This window comes from Malus sylvestris, chromosome 3, assembly GCF_916048215.2.
Source record: "Malus sylvestris chromosome 3, drMalSylv7.2, whole genome shotgun sequence".
NCBI classification, from domain to species: domain Eukaryota; kingdom Viridiplantae; phylum Streptophyta; class Magnoliopsida; order Rosales; family Rosaceae; genus Malus; species Malus sylvestris.
In genome coordinates, this window is record NC_062262.1 from 3106374 (window position 1) to 3127150 (window position 20777).

Here is a 20777-nt window from a genome sequence, read left to right on the forward strand (position 1 = left end):
TAACAATATTGACCACGAGCATTGTCCGTGGTGGCTTAGTATATTTACAACGTGCAACTTTGCGTGTGGTCATTCACCGTTATTTTACAACGGGCTAAGATTTGTCTGTGATGAAAAATTAATTTTTATAACGTGCTTATTATGCCCGTGGTAAAATTTTATTTTTACAACGAGCTCATAAAGTCCGTGGTAAAATTGTCGTGATAGATGTGTTGTTTTCTTGTAGTGGCTGCAGAGAGAACAAAGCAAGTCCATGTTTCTATGGTATCAAAATTGCAGAAATCAAACAATGTAGATGAGGATTTTGAAGATTCTGAATCTAAGAGAAGAGAAATTTACCTTTGGGGAAGAGTGGTGGCCGCTGCTGCTGAAACTGAAAAGATTTTGGCAAATAAGTCGAGAAGGAAGACAGTGGGAGTCGGCAACTCAGAATTTCAGCCAAACATAAAGAGAATATGAAGAAAGAAATAGTTTTGTAAGATGCTGAGAAGAAAAACAGGGAACAATAGGGTTTTACCTGAGGACTCGAGCTGGGCTCTAAGACGTAGACCTCCCTCTCCCTTCTTCTCCCTGACATTCCACACCCTCCCCCCTTCTCTGTCTGTAACTAATACAGCCCAAACAAAATGTAATGTTTACATGTATATCGCTATTTGTAACGTTTAAATAAATACACAATCAAACGTTTAAATAAATGGTTGCAAATGATCCGACTGTTAAAGAGTAAATTCATAAGAACTTACCATGCACTTGAGCATTTTTCAACATTCCATTAAGCACAGACAAAATGTAATCTACACGTAGATGAGACAAGACATGTTTAGGTGTTAAGCCAAATGCAAGAAGTCAGACAAGTGAAGAAATAAGAACCTTGACAGCTCATCATTTCTTATACTTTGGACTCAGCGTTGGAAATTTGTCTACCAGGCATAACATCTGAAACATTATTTATTCATATGAATGTGAGAATGATTACTTTCAATGGCATTCCATCTAGAAATGTAAAGGGGTAATTTAATTCATCTATACTTCACCGTGTTCATGACTTGCAAATTTTCTAAACAACACAATAAATAACAGAGATTAGGGAGAGTTGAATCAAAGGAATCAGTAGTGTAAAACTGACAACATGCTTACAAATTCAACTCCAGTTGTGCTGATGTAGCTATCCAAGTATGAATCATCCTGTTCAACGATTCCGAAGCACAGAAAAAAATTGCATGAGAAAATTGAGATCATATGCAATTGTATGTCAAATAACCTGAAATATAACATATATCCAATATTAAGTGCATACACGTACAAACTAATCTTTATATATACTTTAAAATAATACAAATCAAGGGAATCTAAAACATTGGAAACATTATCATACAATTAAATAATCACGATGCAGAAAATTTTATTTGCATTATTTTCAGATAACTTTTCACCCCACAACACTAAGACAGAAAGCATACCCAAACCAATAGTGGCGTTCCAACCACTGCGATTTCACAAACTTCTCAATGGAGGAAGAAAAACACAAAATACACTACTTGATCACTTGTGGTTGAGCTTTTATCGCTCAACCTGTCTTTATCTTTGTGTAGCTCTCTGACTGAAACATTATTCATATAAAATTTCATTACAGTATAAAGTATACTTATATATATATATATATATATATATATATATATATATATATATATATATATATATAACATAATAACCTTCTAAAAGCAATATCTTTTAAAAAACATTCCATCAATTGAACATTACCTCCCTGACACACCCCGTCCCGAAGGAGGGCGTGTTGGCCGTCACGTGAGAGTGACGTAACCATTTACACAGTTCGGAAGCTCTTAAAATACAATTACTAAATGGAAACCCTCGAGGGTGAGTCCTACTTTTGTGAATTCTGTCATAACGTCGTTGGGTTCCTCGTGGCCACCAAAGCTCTGCTAACTTAAACTTGGAGGGGCGAAAAACAAAATTGAGTGGGTCAGTAAAACAAAGTTTTTCAAAAATCTTTCGCCAAAAACAATTCTAACCCCTCACCGTAAAACCTGTATACTTTCCCAAAAAAATAGTATATAAACATATATATATACGCAACATCAAGACTCGGCTCATGTCCATCATCATAACATCTCAGAAATGATATGCCATGCCCAAATATAATCAGAATGCATCAATGACAATAAGGTGAAATAATAAATCAACCAGAGACTCTACAATGGTCATGTACGGCTGATTCTAAGGCTCAACATCCAATCTAACCGGAGTCACCTCGGTGACCTGTACGGTTCAACTCTGCACGTCACTCGGAACTACATATAGTAGTCTGTACGATGACAGGTGTATGAATACGCTCTAATGCTTCTCTCATCAATCATTGCCGCGCATAACTAAGGTCACCTACTAGTTGGAATCACATCTAGTGATCTGTACAACTAGCATGTCGGAACCCTCACATGGTCTGTACGACATCCACCTACTTGGATCCAAGACGAGCGTGCGGTGTGGTGAATAACAATATAAGCACTATCACCTAGGTGCAGGTTATGAACTTTCAATGCAATTCATATAAATAACTCAGCTGAATAATAAATAAACTCACATGAGCGTCCACCGCGTCAATTCACATATATATGCATCAATAATCAAACTAAATATCTCAATAATTTTATGCATGGCAAATAAATTCATAACTTTCATAAAAACGTATTTTCTGGGAAAAATAACTGTATATAGGTAATACGAAATCAAAATTGCCCACTCACCTGGAGTTCGTCCAACAACTCCCTAGCACCACACATCAAGGCGTCATAACGATCGCCGCCTAGAACAGTAATCAAATCCAACCTCAGAATTCATATCGAGAGAATATATAACTTGTATAAAATACGTCACTACGTAGTTCGATCCGGGAGATCTGCAATTCCGATTTTAAATCCATAACTTCCAGAGGTCCACAATATACCTCTAGGACAACATCCTAAAATTTCATTACCATCCAACGGTCGGATCTCCGTCAATTTCCAAAACCAAGTGACGGTTAACATTCTATATTATGGACTTACAACTCCAATTCCGGAAGATCCGCAAATCGGATTCCCAATCCGTAAATTCCTATAATCCTCAAATATTACGTATTACAACGCATCAAAGTTTGGTGACGATCCAACGGTCGGATCGTCAATTTACCTTTTCACCTAAATGCGAAACTATAAAACGTTATTTAAAGCACCTAACCAACAATCCTTAATAACTTCTCATATGGTGCTCAATTTGGGTATATGAATATACCACATTGACCTACTCGACGTCACGGACGTCGACAAATTTTTAAAATAATTTTTTGATGTGGCACGCGCCCCCACGCGCTATGGAAAGCACGGGTCCACGTGCGCCCACGCGCACCTTCTTCCTCGCGAGCTTGCCGAACTGGTTTTTCCGGTGGCCGGAAAATTGGGGAATTTTCAAATGCTTCGTTCTCCTTCGTTTCTCAACCATTTTCTTCGTATAATATATCAATTTGAAGCCCTTAACATGTAGAATCACAATAGACTAGTTTCAAGGTCCAAAATCCACTAGATTTTACCTGAGGAAGCACGATAATCCGACGTCCAATTTTGAAAAACTCCTATCTCGATCCTCCGACGTCCAAATTCTACCAACAAAGTACTACTAGACTCGTGTGGACTCCCTTAAGCTTCCTACAAGCTTGAAATTTCCAAAAACACAAGTTTTAACGTTTGCATGAATAGTACCCCCAAATCGGGTTTACTGTTTCAACGTGAATACGAAGCTATCCTTACCTGAAAATGGTATGGTTGAGTTCGTGGAGTCCTCACAAGCACGATGGTGCCTTCAAAACCCTCGATCCATGAAGTTTCAGGGTTATATGGTGGTGGTCCGTACATTCGAGAGTGAGGGAGAGAAAGGAAGAATTGAGAAGGAGAGAGAGATAGAGGGCACGTGGAAAGTGACAGGGTGTCCCGTGTGTGTGTGGTCCCTCAAAACCATTCCATCCCTATTTCCTAACGATATAAAAATACATACCAAATTTTAAATCAACCTTTAATCCAATTTAATTAATTTTCCAAAAACTTAGGAACCATGAAATGTTCAAACATATCACACACACGTACCTTAATACTCGCTAAGGGTAAATCCGTCATTTCACATTCCCGTCAAATGTATCTCCGGGACGGGCTGTGACATCCTGTCTAAGAAAACTGATGACAATCGCAAGCTAAACTATGAAATACCAAATTAAATACAGAATAATCACAACCCCAAACCAAACAAAACCCCAATCAATTAAAAAAAACAATCAGAGTTGGAAAATCCTTTATGCAGAAACGTGAAAAAGAACAAATCAGAGATGCACTTACACCACAATTCATGATCATTATCCAAAATTTGCAAAGCAAACATACAATCAAACAGATACCTCTCTATTTTTCATCTCTCTCTCCCTGTTATTTGTATTGTGATAAGGTTTATGATAAACAATGATTTTACCAAAATTTAATAATAAAAAACATCACAGTAGAAGTTTAACATGAGAGAAAGAATCAATCTCTACCTTTGATGTGTTGATCCTACCATCCCCTTGCATGCTTGATCTCTACATAAAAATAGAGTTTGGTTGGTGAGAAAATGCAGAGAAAACGAACAAAATTTAATGTAATTCATAATTTACCAGTATTAATAGAACCAATAACTTAATAACAGTTTTACATCATTAATTAGTAGAAAACAATACATAAATACAACCCAACAAAATAAACATACTGCATTCATTGCTGAAGCAGGGAGCCAACCTCCATGCTGCTATTGTGCAAAATCCAGCAGAGGAATCACTGCAGACTGTTTGTAGTTGGATGGATAATGGGATAGTATCTCTTTCACCTAAAACTTAAAAAAATGACACTTTTTAGAACTCAAAAAACATAAAAATAATTTTGCAAGTGGCAAATAATGGATATAATCAATGCTCGTGGTTTGATAGCTCAATTCAAGAACTTATATAACATCATCATCATATGAATTAGTAGGATCACTTTCTAAAATTCAATAAATAACTTGGGGAAATTTAAACCTTATAGGACAATCCAATTCTAGTAACTCAACTTAGCAACGTGGTTGGAACGTTCAGCACCCCTTACACTCTAGTTATGTATAAATTCAAAATTGAGCATGTTTGAATTAAGGGTGCTAAGAAAATCCTAAACCTTTTATACACATCTTTGCTTAAATATCGAGGCTTGTAATGTTTGACATAAATAGTTCAGCCTAAAGCACACATTGACAACCAAATTACACAATCTTTCTCCTTTTTTCATCTTTTCACAACGACATGTCTTTCGCCAAAGTTACTGCATTGCATTGCCATTGAATAATATCCTACAAACTAATTAGGCAAATGGGTCGCTGAAATTCACTACAAAAATGCTCTGCAAAATTATTAATTCCAACAAAATTGATAGAACCGAGTGGAAGTTTGTAAGACCCATTTGCAGGAAGGAAATGGGTGCTTTGTAGAAATTGAAAAGATGGAAAATCGATAGTTCATGATTTTGGTAGTCCAGATTAGATTAGCTTTAGACTCTACCAGTTTATTGCATGCCTGCCTTTTATCCATAATTCATGTCCTAATTTATCTGTTTAGGTTTTAGTTCTTGCCTTTGGGAAAACCCAAAATCTCTACCTCAAACGCCCATCTGCAACCACACTCCTTACACCCCCCCCCCCCGTCTCTTTCCCCAACCCCTGCTTCACCAAATGACACACCCATAACTCTCTCCCCACAGCCAAGGAGCAACCAAATTCAACTCCAATATAATAAAACTTAACAAAATACCCATTTTCACTCACTCCAATCCTCTAAGAACCCATAATTTTTTTCAATCAGAAAAAGTAAAAATTAAGCATTGACTTAAATCCTGATAAAATGAGTAAGTAATCAGCAACACTTGGTTCAAAATTTTACAAATTCACCAACAATACACTTCAACACATCCCCAAACAGCTCAGAAATAGTGAAATTTGATTCGATTCAATTCAATTCAACTCGATTCGATTCAATTCAATTAATTTCAATTCAATTAGTTCAATTCAACAATTATAATCATTAATATTATATTGGAACTAAATTGATTGATAAGACACCTTTAAAATCATAAATCTGATAAGCAATCTCACAATTAACGCAGATTATGTTCATATCAAAATCCATACAGAGATACAAATTTGGAAATAGAGTGTAAATTCCATCAAACACGAAGATAGAGAGAGAGATAGAGACTACCTGCTATTGCTTGGCAACCTGATCTCTTAGCTTCTTGATTGCCTCCATTGCAGCTCAGCTGTAGGTAGTCTCGATTTTTCAAAGTTGTGCTTCAAGCCTTAATCTAGACTCTAGAGGCTGAGTGAGTTTATAAAAAATAATAATTTAATAAGAAATTAACATTGAAAATAAATCAAGAACCCAAAAAAAAATGAAAATTTCATACCTCTAAGTTTATGGGTTTAACTGTGGAATCCAATTGAGAACCACTAAAAAAAGGGAAAACTGACCATAACACGTTAGACAATGCAAGCAAAAAAGGGATTTCAGTGGAATTGAAAAGGCAGAAATTAACAACCAAACCCATTTAATCATACAACCAAAACCCAATACCCATTTAATCATACACCAATGAAAAATCTAAACACAGAGTCACAAATTAACGAACTGAAAACCCACAAAAAGAACCAAAAAAAAAAAGAAAAAGGAAATTGACCTTAAAACAAAGAACAAAACACAAAACAGAGAGATGCATCCCCAACAGTATAGAATCGAATTAAAAATTGAACTTAGCTCAAAAACACTTACCCTTCAACGTTTGGAGCCTCAGAAAAATTTATGAAGTTCACGCAAATATTTTTAGGTCTCAATGCACCTATCCTGCAAACCAACAAAAATGAAAAGGCATTAACACAAATGCCAAAACCGATTTCTAAGATTTTAGTATTCTCTTTACCCTTGCAACCGAAAAAAAAAAAACGCAGAAAAATGAGCAAGAAGCTTAAGCAAAAAAAAAATCATATTTTCAACCACCAAAACCCAATACCCATTTAACCTGAGATTTCAGTGTTCTCTTTACCCTTGCAACTCAAAACAAAAAATCCCAGGAAAATGAGCAAGAAGCATAAGCAGGAAAAAAAAACATATTTTCAACCACCAAAACCTAATACCCATTTAATCATACACGAACGAAAATCTAAACACAGAGTCATAGATCAACGAACTGAAAACCCACCAAAAAAAAACCAAAAAAAAAAAAAAAAACTGACCTTAAAACAAAGAACAATACACATAACAGATAGATGCATCCCCAAAATGAGAGAAAATAACAGAAAACGAAATAAATAAGGGAACCCCCAAAACCTGACCCAACAGTGCAACAAATCCAGAAATAATTCACAGTAAAAAGGCTGAAATGATGACAGTCTATACTAACAGTAAAGAATCCAATAACAAAAGGAACTTAGCTTTCTAAATCCAGCCACTCATCCGACACGCAAAAAGGAACAGACGATCTAGAGTGATTCATGGACTGAGGGGCCTTACTCGGCTCTGTTCACCATCCCAACCCCTCCCTCTCTGTTTCTCTCCCTATTATCCGGACAACCACTCTCTCTTTTTCTCTTTCTCTCGCGCGCTACTCGCTTAACTTCGGAATTCCAACGGAACTGAAGCCAGTGAGCTCCCAAAAGCCCTCATGCTAGCTAGGGATGAGAATATACATATAAGGATCAATCCCCTGAGCGATGTGGGATCTTACAGCCTAGCCTTCACGTGATCGTTCACCTCCCGCACCACACGCTTACCTTGGATCCAAGGCAGGTGCCAGCCTGTCGTACAGACTACATTAGGTGGTTCTGACTCGTAGGTGACTTGCGATACTTCGCACAACCTTCACGTGATCGTAGCACTTGAGCGTATCTATTTACATCTAGCCTGTCGTACAGACCACATTAGTTGGTTCTGACTCGTGTGCATGAATTGGTTATGAGCTATAGGTTCAGCCGTACAGGTCGCATTAGGTGACTCCGACTGACATTTCATATTATATGATTCACATCACCTGGCTTACATATTTATTACTGAAATACTTGACATGGCACTCACTTTGGTTTTCATTACTCTCAAGCCTGATTTCTATATACTTATGTATTATTATTTTCTGGAAAATTATACGGGTTTTACGGTGAGGGATTATTATTTTTGAAAAGAGAAATAGTTTCAAAAAGCTTTGTTTTTGCCCACTCACGTTTTTTGTTTTTCGCCCCTCTAGGTTTTAGCTGCTGAAGTTCGTATCGACGAGGATTCTTGGCGAATCTCAGTATAGGTGGCTACCTCTGAGGGTATGATCATTACCCACACTACTGTACTTTACTTATACTTTGACGTCACGTGTGAAATGAATCCATTCCCGCTCACATCTCACTCTTGTATTTAGCTACTTTTAGGTTTAAATTTATTCACATTTTTCACATCACTACATTTTATGGCTTCGTCACCTTCCAGGTGTCGGCCAGCACAACTCGATTCGGAGTCCTAGTGGACATACCGGGTCGGGGTGTGTCACCTACACTATAAAATTTAATTTACCTATTGTTTAATTTTTATAAAATAATGTATCTACTATACAAAATAATGTACCTACAATATAATTTGCCTAATGATTAATTTTTATTAATATAGGTAAATTAATATATATATATATATATATATTTGTGTTTATAGTATTTATGATACAAGAAAGGTATATTTTCATATGGGTTTAATTGGTGATCATAATTAGGGTGAGTAATTATATTCATTGACAAGATTAGAGCTTTGTGACATAAGTTGTAAATATGTTGGAATAATTGGCTACATATTTGTCTACATGGTAGTCTATTCGAAATTTGGGTGTTATTTGAATATTTAATATTAGATAGGATTTTGTTTGGAAAATAAAAGTTTCAAAGGTCTATCTCTAAAAAACCCTAGAAATTATTATATTACTTTAGTCTAAAGTAGGAGGGAAATTGGCACTATTCATGTGAATAGTGTTTTGGACCACATTTCAGTTTATTTACAATATTGCCACTCGAATGCTTTTACCCATCTTTATCTTTATTTACAAAAAAAACCCCTCAGGCTTCAAGCCCGATTTGTAGCCTTTGGGCTGCATCTCAGGTTTGACTCGGGGAGAAAGAGGGGATGGGGACATAAGGGCTGACAAATTGGAGAGAGGAGACAGCTGGTTGTGGCTGTGGCTGTGGCTGTGGCTGTGGCTGTGGCTGTGGCGAGAGGAGAGGAGGGGCACAGAGGGACGGACAGATTGGAGAGAGATGGGAGCTACGGGTGATCTTGATGCCGCGTGTTGATAATCGTGGAAAGGTCGGGGTGCGATGGTCGCTTTAGTCTGTAGGGTTTCGAACGGATTGGGTGGGTTAGGGAGACTTTCATTTCCTTTCTTTCTGTGATCTGCAGAGGGACTCGGTGAGACCATGCCGTCAGGAGAGAGAGCAGGAGGGAGAGAGAGGGATTTGGTGAGGGGAAGGCATGCGGCTTGCAGAGATGAGGATGAGAAAGGGGGAGGGACAAAGGAAGAGAGAGAGATAGGGATTGGGTGAGGGGAAGGCATACGGCTTGCAGGTAGACAGAGTCACAGGGGTGTACGATTCAAGGGAGAGAGAGAGAGAGAGAGAGAGGAGATTGAGTGGTGGCATCACTCTTACTACCTGCACTCCTGAGGCCGGCTACCAGAGAGAAGGACACATGAGAGGAGAGAAAGAAAGAAAGAGAGAGCGCGCAGAGGCAGGAAGGCCTGAGATTGAGGACAAAGGCCATGGTTGCACAGAATGACTGAGATTTGAAGCCCATGACAGCCTCAGCTGATTGAAAAGGTGAGGAGTCGTTTTCAAATCTTTTGTGCTTTAGGATTAGGTTTACAAACTCTATTCATATCATGCAGCTTCAGATTCGAAATTGTGATTTTGGTCAGCAAACCCAGCTCCAATCATCTACAAATCAAACCTCACGAAGTAAAGCACTCCGATTCCGATTCATATCATGCTTCTGATGGATCTGGTTGTGGTCTCTGTGTATTTGCGCATCCATATAACTCTGATTTGTCCAACATGCTCATGGATTTTTTTGTATGATTTTGCAGGGCAAATTACTATATTGCCTATTTTCCTTTCAAATCCAACGGGTCGAGGCAGGCTAGAGCTGGTATAGATTACAAATATTAGTTTTGCATAGCACTGTAATTTTGATTGGTGAGATCGGCCTCATTAAAAAAAAAAAAAAAAAAAAGAACAGCCATCTTTCAATTCAATAGTAAAGGCCTTCATTCAAATATGAGTTTTGCATAGCACTATAAACATTATATGTAGTTACAGAATTGCTGTTTTGATTGGTAGCTCTATTGATTTTTGTTTAGTTGATTTGAATTTATACCGAATTTACTTAATTTTTAGTACAATTATTTGCTTTCTGGTTTTTAATTTAAAGACTAGGAGTTTGAATGGTGTAGTGGAGGTTGATGTTGTTTCCCACATTTTTGTTATGAATTCTCAATGTTTGATGAATTCGGGAAATCAATTTTGTTATCTCTTATGCAGTTATGATCGTATGAGTTGGAATTTAGATTTTCACACACATGTAAACTGAAAAAATAAAATAGATTTCGTAATTCGAAGTTAGCCGACCCCACATGATGGGAAAAGGCTTAAGAAGAAGAAGTTAGCTCTAAACTATAGAAGCATGGAAGTTTATGTGGACCTTAGATTGTTTTGAAAAATAATTGATTGATTCAAGAAAGCAAAGACCTTGGAACCTTAACTGTCTCATTGTAATCCATCACCAAGTTCTGGTAATTTATGTTCTATTTTTTCAGTCATCTGAAACTGAATTGCATTTGGGTGTTTGTCTTTGATGCTATTTTTTGGATGTAGGTAACTAGATTCTTATTCTCTGGGAATTGTATTCGTTTGTTCAATCTCAGTATTTTACCAATATTCTCACGATGTCCTTTGTTTTTAATCTATAATTTATTTTGTCCAATTCATGAAAAAGTTGATGAAAAAGTTGCAGTTTCGGAAATGACTGTCAGCAATCAAGATGTGAAAAAGAAGGTTCCTTTTTCTTATTTTTGTTTCCAAGTTCTTCTTCTGGTCTATTTTGTGGATAAAAAAAAAGGATCTTTCGGCAAACAGAATGGTGTTTTTTTTATCAGATTTTGTTAATTAATTGGATTTTGTGTTTACCCTTTCATTTCAGTCTTTTATTCATAAAATCTTCACCTCAAAGGAGAAAGAAGGAAGCGGCTCTTTGGATTTCTCAGGTGAGTCTCTAATGGTTGACTGCAACTGAATATCCTTCTTCCTTTCTTCTTTGTTTGAAACAGTGATAACTCAGTCAACTATGAGTAGATGTATAGTGGCCTGCTTCAGTGCTCACTTGGTAAAGTTTTTTGGTCACATAAAGGTGCTAGAGTTGGGAACTTTTTGGATCTTATATCATTGGTTGCCTAACATTCTCTATATTGAAAGGCATCATTTTTGTTACCACATTTTATATATTTTAGACAATGAATATGAGTGCAGTGGACTCTGAGTCAGTGAACAGGGAGTTACTAATTTTGTTATATGAGATTTGGTTAAATGTCTAATACACATGGTTGCTGAGGTTTGTTTACATTGGTGGTAAATTCTTGCTTTCTTTTCAATTTTGTTTTATTGTAATTCGTCTTGGTTTATGGATCTTGCATTGCTGACGTGAAATGGTTATATTTCAATGTTTGTGAGATGTCGAATTGTGTGTTTGTGGCTTAGTGAGAGTTAGATTTAGATTGTGTAGAAAATGTGGGCTTCGGAGTGTAACCCAATTAGCAATTTGGAGTGATTGAGGAGAAGTATTCTGAGCTGCAGTAGGACTTGGTGAGACCATGCCGTCAGGAGAGAGAGCGAGCGAGCAGAGAGAGAAGAGGGAGGGAGGGAGAGAGATAGGGATTTGGTGAGAGGAAGAGAAAGGAGGGATGTGACTTTTGACTCGGGGAGAGATAACTGTGCCTGTTGCTTCGGTCAGAGCATTGTTGGGGGAGGAGGACAGAGGGACTGACAGATTGGAGAGAGATGGGAGCTAGGGGTTTTGACTCGGTGAGATTGTGAGGGAGAGGGGGATGGCAGAGACAGATGAGAGGGAGCTGGGCGTGGGAATTGCAGAGAGAGAAAGAGAACTCAGAAGATATTTGTTTTGTTGAGAGCTGACAAGAAAAGGGGAGAAACAACGGCAAAGTGACAGAATTTGAGAATCTGAAGAAAAAAATGATTAGTGGGGTTTTAGCTTGTGGCACTTTCTTCCCTGCTTTCTAAACACATTTTTCTCAACACACCCCTTCAAGCTCTGGAAGTGTTTGCTCAAATTGGAGCTCAAAAGCGTCAAATTTTATGGAACAAATGGTCTCAAAGAAGCAGATTACACTGCGCAGTAGCAGCGCAGGACGCGGTGGGCCTGGGTTTGGTATTGTTCATACCTCTGTTTCTTCAATTTTTTTAATTTCTTTTATATGCAATTTCTGTGCATGCTGCTGAAATGAATATGGTGGTGGAAACTGTTGTTTTATATGAATTGGGTTTTTCACTACATTAATAAAGATCAAATCTTTGTGGTTCTTTGTTGTTTATCTCAACCTTGCTTTGCCCACAGCCGCTTGAAGATGACGTGTTCCTGATAGTCGGTCACTTCCGTGACAGTTCCGAACGAAGGATTCGGCTCCCAAGCTCCGATGATTGTGTCTGGCAAAGAGAATTCAGGAAGAGTGGAAGATCCAAGAAGGATTTGCCAGGCGAGTTCTTTTGTTTTTTATTTTGAATTTCCTTTTAAATAACTGTTTTGAATTAATGGTAGTGAAGTTTTCTCATACTTAGCCTATTCATTTTTATCAAATATTTTGCACTGACTATTTCATGATGCTGACTGATGTAATTAATTTGGTTTTGTACTGAAAGTTGGGGTTGAGAATATATGGAATATAGTTGTTGGATTGGTGTTTGTACTATAGAAACTTAGGTGTGCTCACCCCCTTTTCATGGACATCCATAGCTTATGAGACGCTGTTCAAGTCGGACCACTGGTGAATGCCTAAACTGTTGTGCTTAAATAGATTCATCAACTCAATATTGTCGTTAATTTTTGTTTTGAGTCCATTTTCCCTGCTGCTGTTCTATTAGGATTATAAGCTCAGTCGTTCAGGCATGACACATTTTCAGTGGGAAGTCATAAGCATAATTCATTTTTTTTTAGATTAGACTCAAGATTTTTATTTGCATTATTCTTCCGTTTTACAAATATAATTGGCTGCCTTAATGATTGTTGATGAATCATCACGAAAGTCCATTTCTCTTTTAATCATTGACTATTTTTTTTCTTCTTCATTGGCAGTCGAGGCAAAAGGTTCTTGCGATTTCAATCAAATGCAAACTGTGCAAGTATATATGTTGTATGCACACATGCATATAAACTAATATAATATATATACATGATTTCATGTGTTAAAGAGTGTACTTGTTCTTAAATAAAGGTTCTGCTGACAAATGTGTTTAACAATATGATCTTACAACTCATCTTTAAACTTTGTATAACTGAAATATTATTCATCAATTGTAACTTCCCCTGTTGCTATTTGCTAATGACACAAGCTATGAAGATTGTACTCATTCTGTTCGTAGATGCAAGGCTAGAAATTAGGTTTGTATGGGGTTAAATCAATTGATGCTATAGTATTTGTTAAAATTGTAAGATTTGGTGGTTTGGTAAATTGATTATAGTAATGTTGTTTGTGGTTTGGGTTCTCCTTTTGTTTTGGATAGATGATGCTTGATTGTGGTTTAAGTTTTTATTATTATTATATTCCCTGCACATTGCAAAATTCTGGTACTATTTGAGGATTTTGGTGTTGAAAGTCTAGGGTTTAGTGGAATGAAAAGAAGGGATGTATGCGTTTCGGAAATGTGTTTTTAAGGTACCTTTAACTCCTAACTGCCATTTAGCATTCAATATATACTCTATTGCTGGCTGGGGTTTACCCTTTTGAGCATTTTATTACGTTTCTTCTTGCTCTCTGACTGAAAATTTTAAATGCTATAGGTGAATGCAAACAGTGCAAAACGCGGTCTGAAAAATGGACGAAAGCGAGCATTTCGACTTGCTGCTGCAATACACAGGTGTGTTGAAAACTTTCCCAAATCCTTTGTGCTTACACAATTATACATGTGTGTATGTACAGCTTTATACATGCATCTGTGGAAATACATACGTTAGAGCCTGGTTTTTGTTTTAGATTTATATGCTAGTTGTTAGGTTCTAGCTATGTGAAGTTTATGTCTTTAATTTATTTTTTTATGGAAGTAGCTCATGTTTGCTTACCCGGCGGTGGTTATTCTGATTTAGTGGTTAAAAATGGAAATTTCACTCGCAGTAAGGGATTAATTGAGGTTCATGCATGCATCCGTGGTGTAAATTTGAGAGATGGAATAATATATGTGTGTAAAGTCCCTTCTTTTGGTTTTTTATTGCACTGTTTAGGTGGTGAATTGCACGGAAAATGGGGGAAGAGAGGGGTACAATTGATTTAATTTGAGCAAAACAATGGCATTTAAGCTTAGTTAGTTAGTGATTATTAGAGTCAATAAGGCGCCATTTGTCTTTAACTGAAATATGAATTTATTGAATGATGAATGAGGTTGTAGTGTGAGAGAAATTGAGAAAGTAAAGAAAAGATGGAAGATGAAGCTACAAATATGTGACAAACAATAATGATAGATCAATTCATCTATGTTGGTTTATTAAACTTGGTCAAGCAAGCGTTTTGTTTTAATTGGGATATAGTTTGGTACTTTCATACTAATTTCCATAGTTTATAATAGTTAACCAACCAAAGGTGCTTTCTTTTCATTATTTTCCAATATATTTTAGCCAGCTGACAATCTTAAAAGATTTACTTAGACGCAAAACAAATCCGTGTATTATACACATACCTGAGATTTATGGGGCCATATTTGCGCCTTCTTCCGGCATCGTTTATTGGTAAGTTGTAAAACCTTTGTAGATCTCATGTTCATTTCAGATTTTTGTATCAATTTTTGTATCATAATGGAATTGCAAATCAAGTATATCTTGGATTCTTACTTGCATACTCACTTTTCCACAACTATTATATTGTCTCTTGACTGGATGAATTTTCATAATTTTCTGGATCTACGGTTACAATGCTTTTTATAATTTCCTAGCTCTATCCTTTTTGTTTGTGCATGATTATGTTGATTTTTTTTAAGGTTAAATGTGTCTTATTCATGTAGTTAAGGTTTGTGCATTCAAGTTCCGCAGCAATGCGCGGGCATTTTTTCTAGTATTAGCTAATGCAGATTGGATGAAACTCTGGAAGTTGACTATATATTAGTATGCGTTCAAATTCTGGATATCAAAATATAATTGTCTCCAGTAATACTAAATTTCGTTATCGTTATGGTGTATAGATCAAGTGGATTAATTATAGCTACGTGGGGTGCTTCAGAGTGTACGGCATGTGGATAACTTTTCAGTGGTCGAATAGTGTTCTTCAAAATGTTTTGATTAATTTTCTTGAAGTTCAGTTGCTAGCTAGTATATGTATATTTTTTTAAGGGATGATAGTGTTCTCATTCCCTTAATCTTATTAAAATAAAAACAGAAATACAAACAAGGGTGTGGATCCAAATTTCTGCCTTTTTTTTCTTGGACGAAAATGCACCTGCAAAACAATTAACACTTTAGGTTAAGGTCAAGAGCGTCACGCGCCCATGATGAATGGGGGACCTTTGGCCGAAGAACTTCCGATGTCAAAGTTAGAATTTGAGGGAGAAAGTATTTGGAGAAATCTGGAGAATTTCAAAAGAGAATTAGATTCAGGTTGTTTGAGAAAATGAGGGGCTATATATGGAGGTGTGGCCGACCCTATTAGGAAATTTGGGACCGGTCACATATGGTTGATGTGTGGGATTGATTGTAAGATATTATGTGAGATAATATCTTACAATTAATTTGGTAATTAATCAATTAATCCCAATTTGAAAAGAATAATTGGGAGTTATCTTGTGGGTGAGAATTTGATGAGGAGTGATGAGAGAGTTTTAAAAGAATACCATTTTGATCACCTTTGACCTTGATTGAGTTATTGTTTGTTACATGTGTGGGAATCTTGATGTGTTTTAAGGGTAATTTTGTCTTTTTAACTCAAAAGTCTATGTGTCGCCTTTATATTTTTCTTGATTATTTTTTGTTCCAAGGCAATACAAAGCCAAACCTCCTTGAGGAAAAAAAAGGTAAAACCAAAAATCAACCCCACATACAAAGAAAACATATAATGAAATCATTTGAAACGATGGTTGGTAAAAGTAGAAAGAGCAAAAGTTTCACATGAAAGAACGTTCACCATCAGTAATGTGCATCATGATTTGCACGAAAGTTAGTTAAGGCATCAGCCATACATGCAGTTGCTAGCTAGTACAGTAGTAGCTATACCACTCAACTTTTATTTTATGTTTTTATTAATTATTAGGTGTACCAACAGTTATATGAATTTGAAACATTTGTCAACTTTAAGACAAAGTATTTGAAGTTAATGAAGAATTTGGTATAAAACCGAGTACAGTGATGTTCTAAGATTTATACAGTTAATAAAATTTTATTGTTGTTTGTAGTAAGAAAAAGAGTATTATTAAATCAAGTGCTTGTTTAATAGTAAAAATATTAGAGACTACTGAAAAAACAAAAGGAGTATATACACTTGTCTTGTCACTGTCATATTCACTTATCTTGTCACTGTCGTATTCTTGTCGAGTTCATGTGCGATATTAATTTATAAGTACTACATTGTTGTAACTAATTTCACCATAGTGGAAAACCTAACCTACTCAGTTCACTCTTGTTGGGCTTTTTGGCTCAAAATTAAGATGATGTAATAAATTAGGTTTGTGTTACCTATTTGGTTTTGGTGTCCTATTTGGGTTTGGATTTTGACTTCTTAGTTGGTTTCCTTGATGGAGAGATTTTGTTAATTACCTATTTGATTAGGATTTGGATTTACTTCCTATTAGGATTCTTATTGTAACCTAAGTCCTATGCACTATAAAAAGGACATTAGGGTTAATGTATTTTGTGTGGCTCATTCGTGTGGCAATTTGGTGAGAGTCAATTTGTGAATTTGTGAGTTAGAGAGCAATTTGGGAGAATCTTCTCTGTTAGGTTTGGGTTCTCTACTTGTTTGGTTTAGGGTTTCTAATTTGTGGGATTTGGGTTGTGAGAGTTCAAACACTCTTTTGTAATCTCCGTTTGTTTAGTGAAATTCCTCGCCGTGATTCGTCCGTGGAGTAGGCTTTATGTCGAACCACGTAAATCTCTTGTGTCAGTTTGAGATTGTTTGTTTTAGCTTTCACCTACGACATTGATATTTGGTACTTTGTTATAATTCGCTTCCTTTTGCCCATAAAAGTACAACAACTCTCTCTTCAGATCTGACTTTTCTTATAAATAATAAATAAAAAAGAAAACTAATAAAAAAAAAGCTTGAAAATTTTGAGTTTTAACGATAAAGACAAAATAAAGGATAAAATGAATAGTACTAGGATTAACTTGTTAATGTAAAAAATATGGTTTTTCGTTAAAATGAACGGGAACTTTTTGTTAAAAAAAAAAGAGAAGAAAGGTACGATCTCATGTAATTGGTACAGGGTAGGCATGCATGGACCTGTAATACAAGTCAAGAAAAATATTAAAGGGGATCCTATCCTCTATAAGAGCATGGTGCTGTTTCATTGGGTTTCTATCCCAAAAACTTAAAACTTCTATATTTCACACAATATTCTCTCCAAAATGCCGCCGGTAAGCCTTTTCATATATATATATATATATATATGTATGTTCTACTACTCTTGCATCTTGTAGCAGTTGTATACATTTTTCTTTTAATCCAACTGAAACTAATTATTAAGGCGAGAAGGTTTTCTTAAATTAGCTGACATTAATTAAATGTATAAATTGATCATATTGTGTATACATCTTTTGTACAAATTGATGGTGCAGCAAATGAAGATCGTTGTGAAGGTGCCAATGCACTGTGACAAATGCAGAACCAAGGCCTTGAAGATTGCAGCTGCTGCACACGGTATGTGCCTTTTGATATTATCATGATTCAAATTTTCTTTCAACGATTTCATTGTTAATTATAGTTGGCATGGTTATTAAAGAGTATCATAATTAATGAAAGCATGTGTTAGTAAAGTGTCGATAGACAAAGATCTTGTGGAGGTGATCGGGGATGATGTAGACCCGTTCTGCTTGATGAAGTCATTGAGGAAAAGGTTCGGCTGTTGCTGCGCCCTAGTCAAAGTTGAAGAAGTAAAGCCGCCACCTCGTCCACCTCCTCCACCTCCTCCACCTCCTCCAGCAAGCTGTGTTCAAAACTGTTGCACTTGCACTCCCCATTGTCGTTCAATGTACTGTGTTCAATACTGTTGCACTCCTCAGTTTCGTCCAATGTACTGTGAACTGGTTCATGAATATCCAGAACCACCAACTTGCTCCATAATGTAATTGCGTGTGACATGAATTAGTTGAACTTGATTATGATCATTTTCATTTTCTCTTTTCCCTTGTAGATGCATGGATCTAAAGTTCATAAGAAATATTTTTATATCAATTGCTTCCCTCTTTGAAATTTTGTTTGTGTTTCTGCTTGTGCCTTTTTCATGTGTTTCCTAACCCATATGGAATTGCTCAGGTACTACGAAACACTTTTGATCATAAGTGCTTCTATAAGAAACACTTTTATCACAAACATAACAAGTTTGTAATCCAAAGAGACCATCATTTATATGAGTTGCCTTTAATTATGTACCTGTACTGATCCATACTAATTTTCGACCAATAAATGGGTGAAAGTATGATTATATAGCAGCATGTGTGGATGCATGGTTAATCAGGGTGTCAACACACTTAAACTATCTCTATTTCTTGATTTCAGCATGTGTGGATCCATACAAAAACTTATTACTTGCCACATCAGATAGTGAATCATTGTAGTCTAAAACTGTATAGGTGGTCTAGTGGTTGGAGATGAATTATAGACACGTATTCTATACGGCATATGTCCTAGGTTGGATTCCTGGAGTTGGGTGAATCATAAGATGGTGGCCAGGAGAGGCTAAAATGCTTATGTAACTCTTCTCGGCCCTCGAAAGAGTAAAATGTTGTGACAAAACCACCGGCTGGTCATCTTTTAAAAAGCGAAAGGAGGAATGCAGAGCACAGCTACACAGTCAATGGGTTTAGAATTCCAGCGAGGAAGACGAGAGGAAGAAGAAGAAGAGAGAAAACAAAGTATTTGACAAAAAAAAAAAGTATGATATGAATTTGTAGTGCATTCAAAGATGATATGAATTTGTAGTGCATTCAAAGATGATATGAATTTGTAGTGCATTTAAAGAAGAATAAAGGTGCCAAATATATGTTTATAAATCATTTAATCTTTGAAAACAAAGTTGTAAACACGAAAATTCCTGAAACGAAAGAGACAAGAACACGTGTACAAAATAATATTTGTACTTGATGATTTTGGGTTACAATATCTCTCTAATTTGATCCTCTGATTCGATCTCCGTAAGGTGTTGATTTGTGGATGTGCGATTGATCCAAAGGGTCGTTGGGCTTGATCTAAGGATGAACGTTCTTCAAGGGCCGTGGGCTTGATCTTGAAGGTGGATTTGAGCGGATCTTCAAGGAGCCGTTGGGGCTTGATCTTGAGGATGAGCGTTTCTTCAAGGGCCGTTGAGGCTTGATCTTGAATAACGGTGATGAACGGATCTTCAAGGGCTTTTGGGCTTGATCTTGAAGAACAATGATTGACGGATCTTCTAGGGCTTTTGGGCTTGATTTTGAATAACGGTAATGAACAGACCTTCAAGGGCTTTTGGGCTTGATCTTGAAGAATGATTGTGCGGATTTGTTGATGTTGTTTATCCAAAGGGCCATTGGGGCTTGATCTTAGGATGAACGGATGATGAACGATGAATACTTTCTTCAAGGGCCGTCGGGGCTTGATCTTGAATTCGTGGAAGTTCTTCAAGGGCCTTTGGGGCTTGATCTTGAATTAGTGGAAGTTCTTCAAAGGGTCGTCGGGGCTTGATCTTGAAGGTGGATGATTGTTGATCCAAGGGCCGTCGGGGCTTGATCTTGGAAGAACGAAGAACGAAGAACGAAGAGGGCTTTCTTGATTCTTCGGGAACCTGGATGCTTGAGAGCTTTGGAGTTTCAGAGCTTCAGAGCTTCAACGTTTTGGTGTAATATGAATTGGTTAGGAATTGGTTATGAATTGGTTCTCAATTTGTTCTGAATTTTTTCTAAAATGAATGAAATGACTTCTATTTATAGAATTTTTCAAAGCCTAATTTTGAATATATTATTCAGATGAAATAAATCGTTTTTGCCAGGTGTTGACATGTGTCCTGTTTGATGACTTTTCTGATGATTCTCGATTTTTCGTTGAGTCACCTGCTATGTGTAAAATTTATGTGACACGTGAACGTCGAAATTTTAATTATTGATCAACATTTATTTCACCGAAATTTCGATGTCTACAAAAGTATTTGACAAAAAAAAAAAGGAAAGTATTTAATCAACAATTTAAAATAATTACATAAAAAAATGG

At 36.4% G+C, this 20777-nt stretch overlaps 2 protein-coding genes and 1 long non-coding RNA gene across 14 annotated transcripts in view; 2 read left to right on the top strand and 1 right to left on the bottom strand.

The window, feature by feature from the left end:
• LOC126614990 (uncharacterized) overlaps positions 1 to 4685 on the bottom strand; it is a 37965-nt gene extending 33280 nt beyond the window's left edge. The window contains exons 1-6 of one of the 7 annotated variants that reach the window (XM_050282704.1): positions 4577 to 4685; positions 1461 to 1600; positions 871 to 1185; positions 744 to 794; positions 518 to 607; positions 340 to 373 (exon numbers count right to left, since the gene is read on the bottom strand). In XM_050282704.1, coding sequence (XP_050138661.1) covers positions 340 to 373; positions 518 to 607; positions 744 to 794; positions 871 to 886 — 191 coding nt within the window. In that variant the 5' untranslated portion in view covers positions 887 to 1185; positions 1461 to 1600; positions 4577 to 4685. Of the gene's footprint in view, positions 1 to 339; positions 1186 to 1460; positions 1601 to 4576 lie in introns of those variants that run through there. The other 6 variants (XR_007620592.1, XR_007620594.1, XR_007620596.1 and 3 more) reach the window with 6 other exon arrangements.
• LOC126614988 (uncharacterized) overlaps positions 1 to 18770 on the top strand; it is a 35753-nt gene extending 16983 nt beyond the window's left edge. Inside the window, exons 8-9 of the mRNA XM_050282703.1 lie at positions 18155 to 18236; positions 18342 to 18770. Of these exons, the coding sequence (XP_050138660.1) occupies positions 18155 to 18236; positions 18342 to 18664 (405 nt within the window). The 3' untranslated portion in view covers positions 18665 to 18770. The remainder of the gene's footprint in view (positions 1 to 18154; positions 18237 to 18341) is intronic.
• Positions 9182 to 17848, top strand: LOC126615004 (uncharacterized). Of its 6 annotated transcripts, none has more exons than XR_007620601.1 (9): positions 9182 to 9936; positions 10005 to 10120; positions 10203 to 10264; positions 11111 to 11169; positions 11315 to 12556; positions 12743 to 14057; positions 14183 to 14259; positions 15011 to 15121; positions 15571 to 17848. It is a non-coding gene; the product is annotated as an uncharacterized LOC126615004 (long non-coding RNA). The 6 variants fall into 6 exon arrangements; XR_007620598.1 differs by having other exon boundaries at positions 10005 to 10074; XR_007620599.1 differs by having other exon boundaries at positions 10005 to 10074; positions 15041 to 15121.
• Positions 18771 to 20777: the final 2007 nt, after the last annotated feature.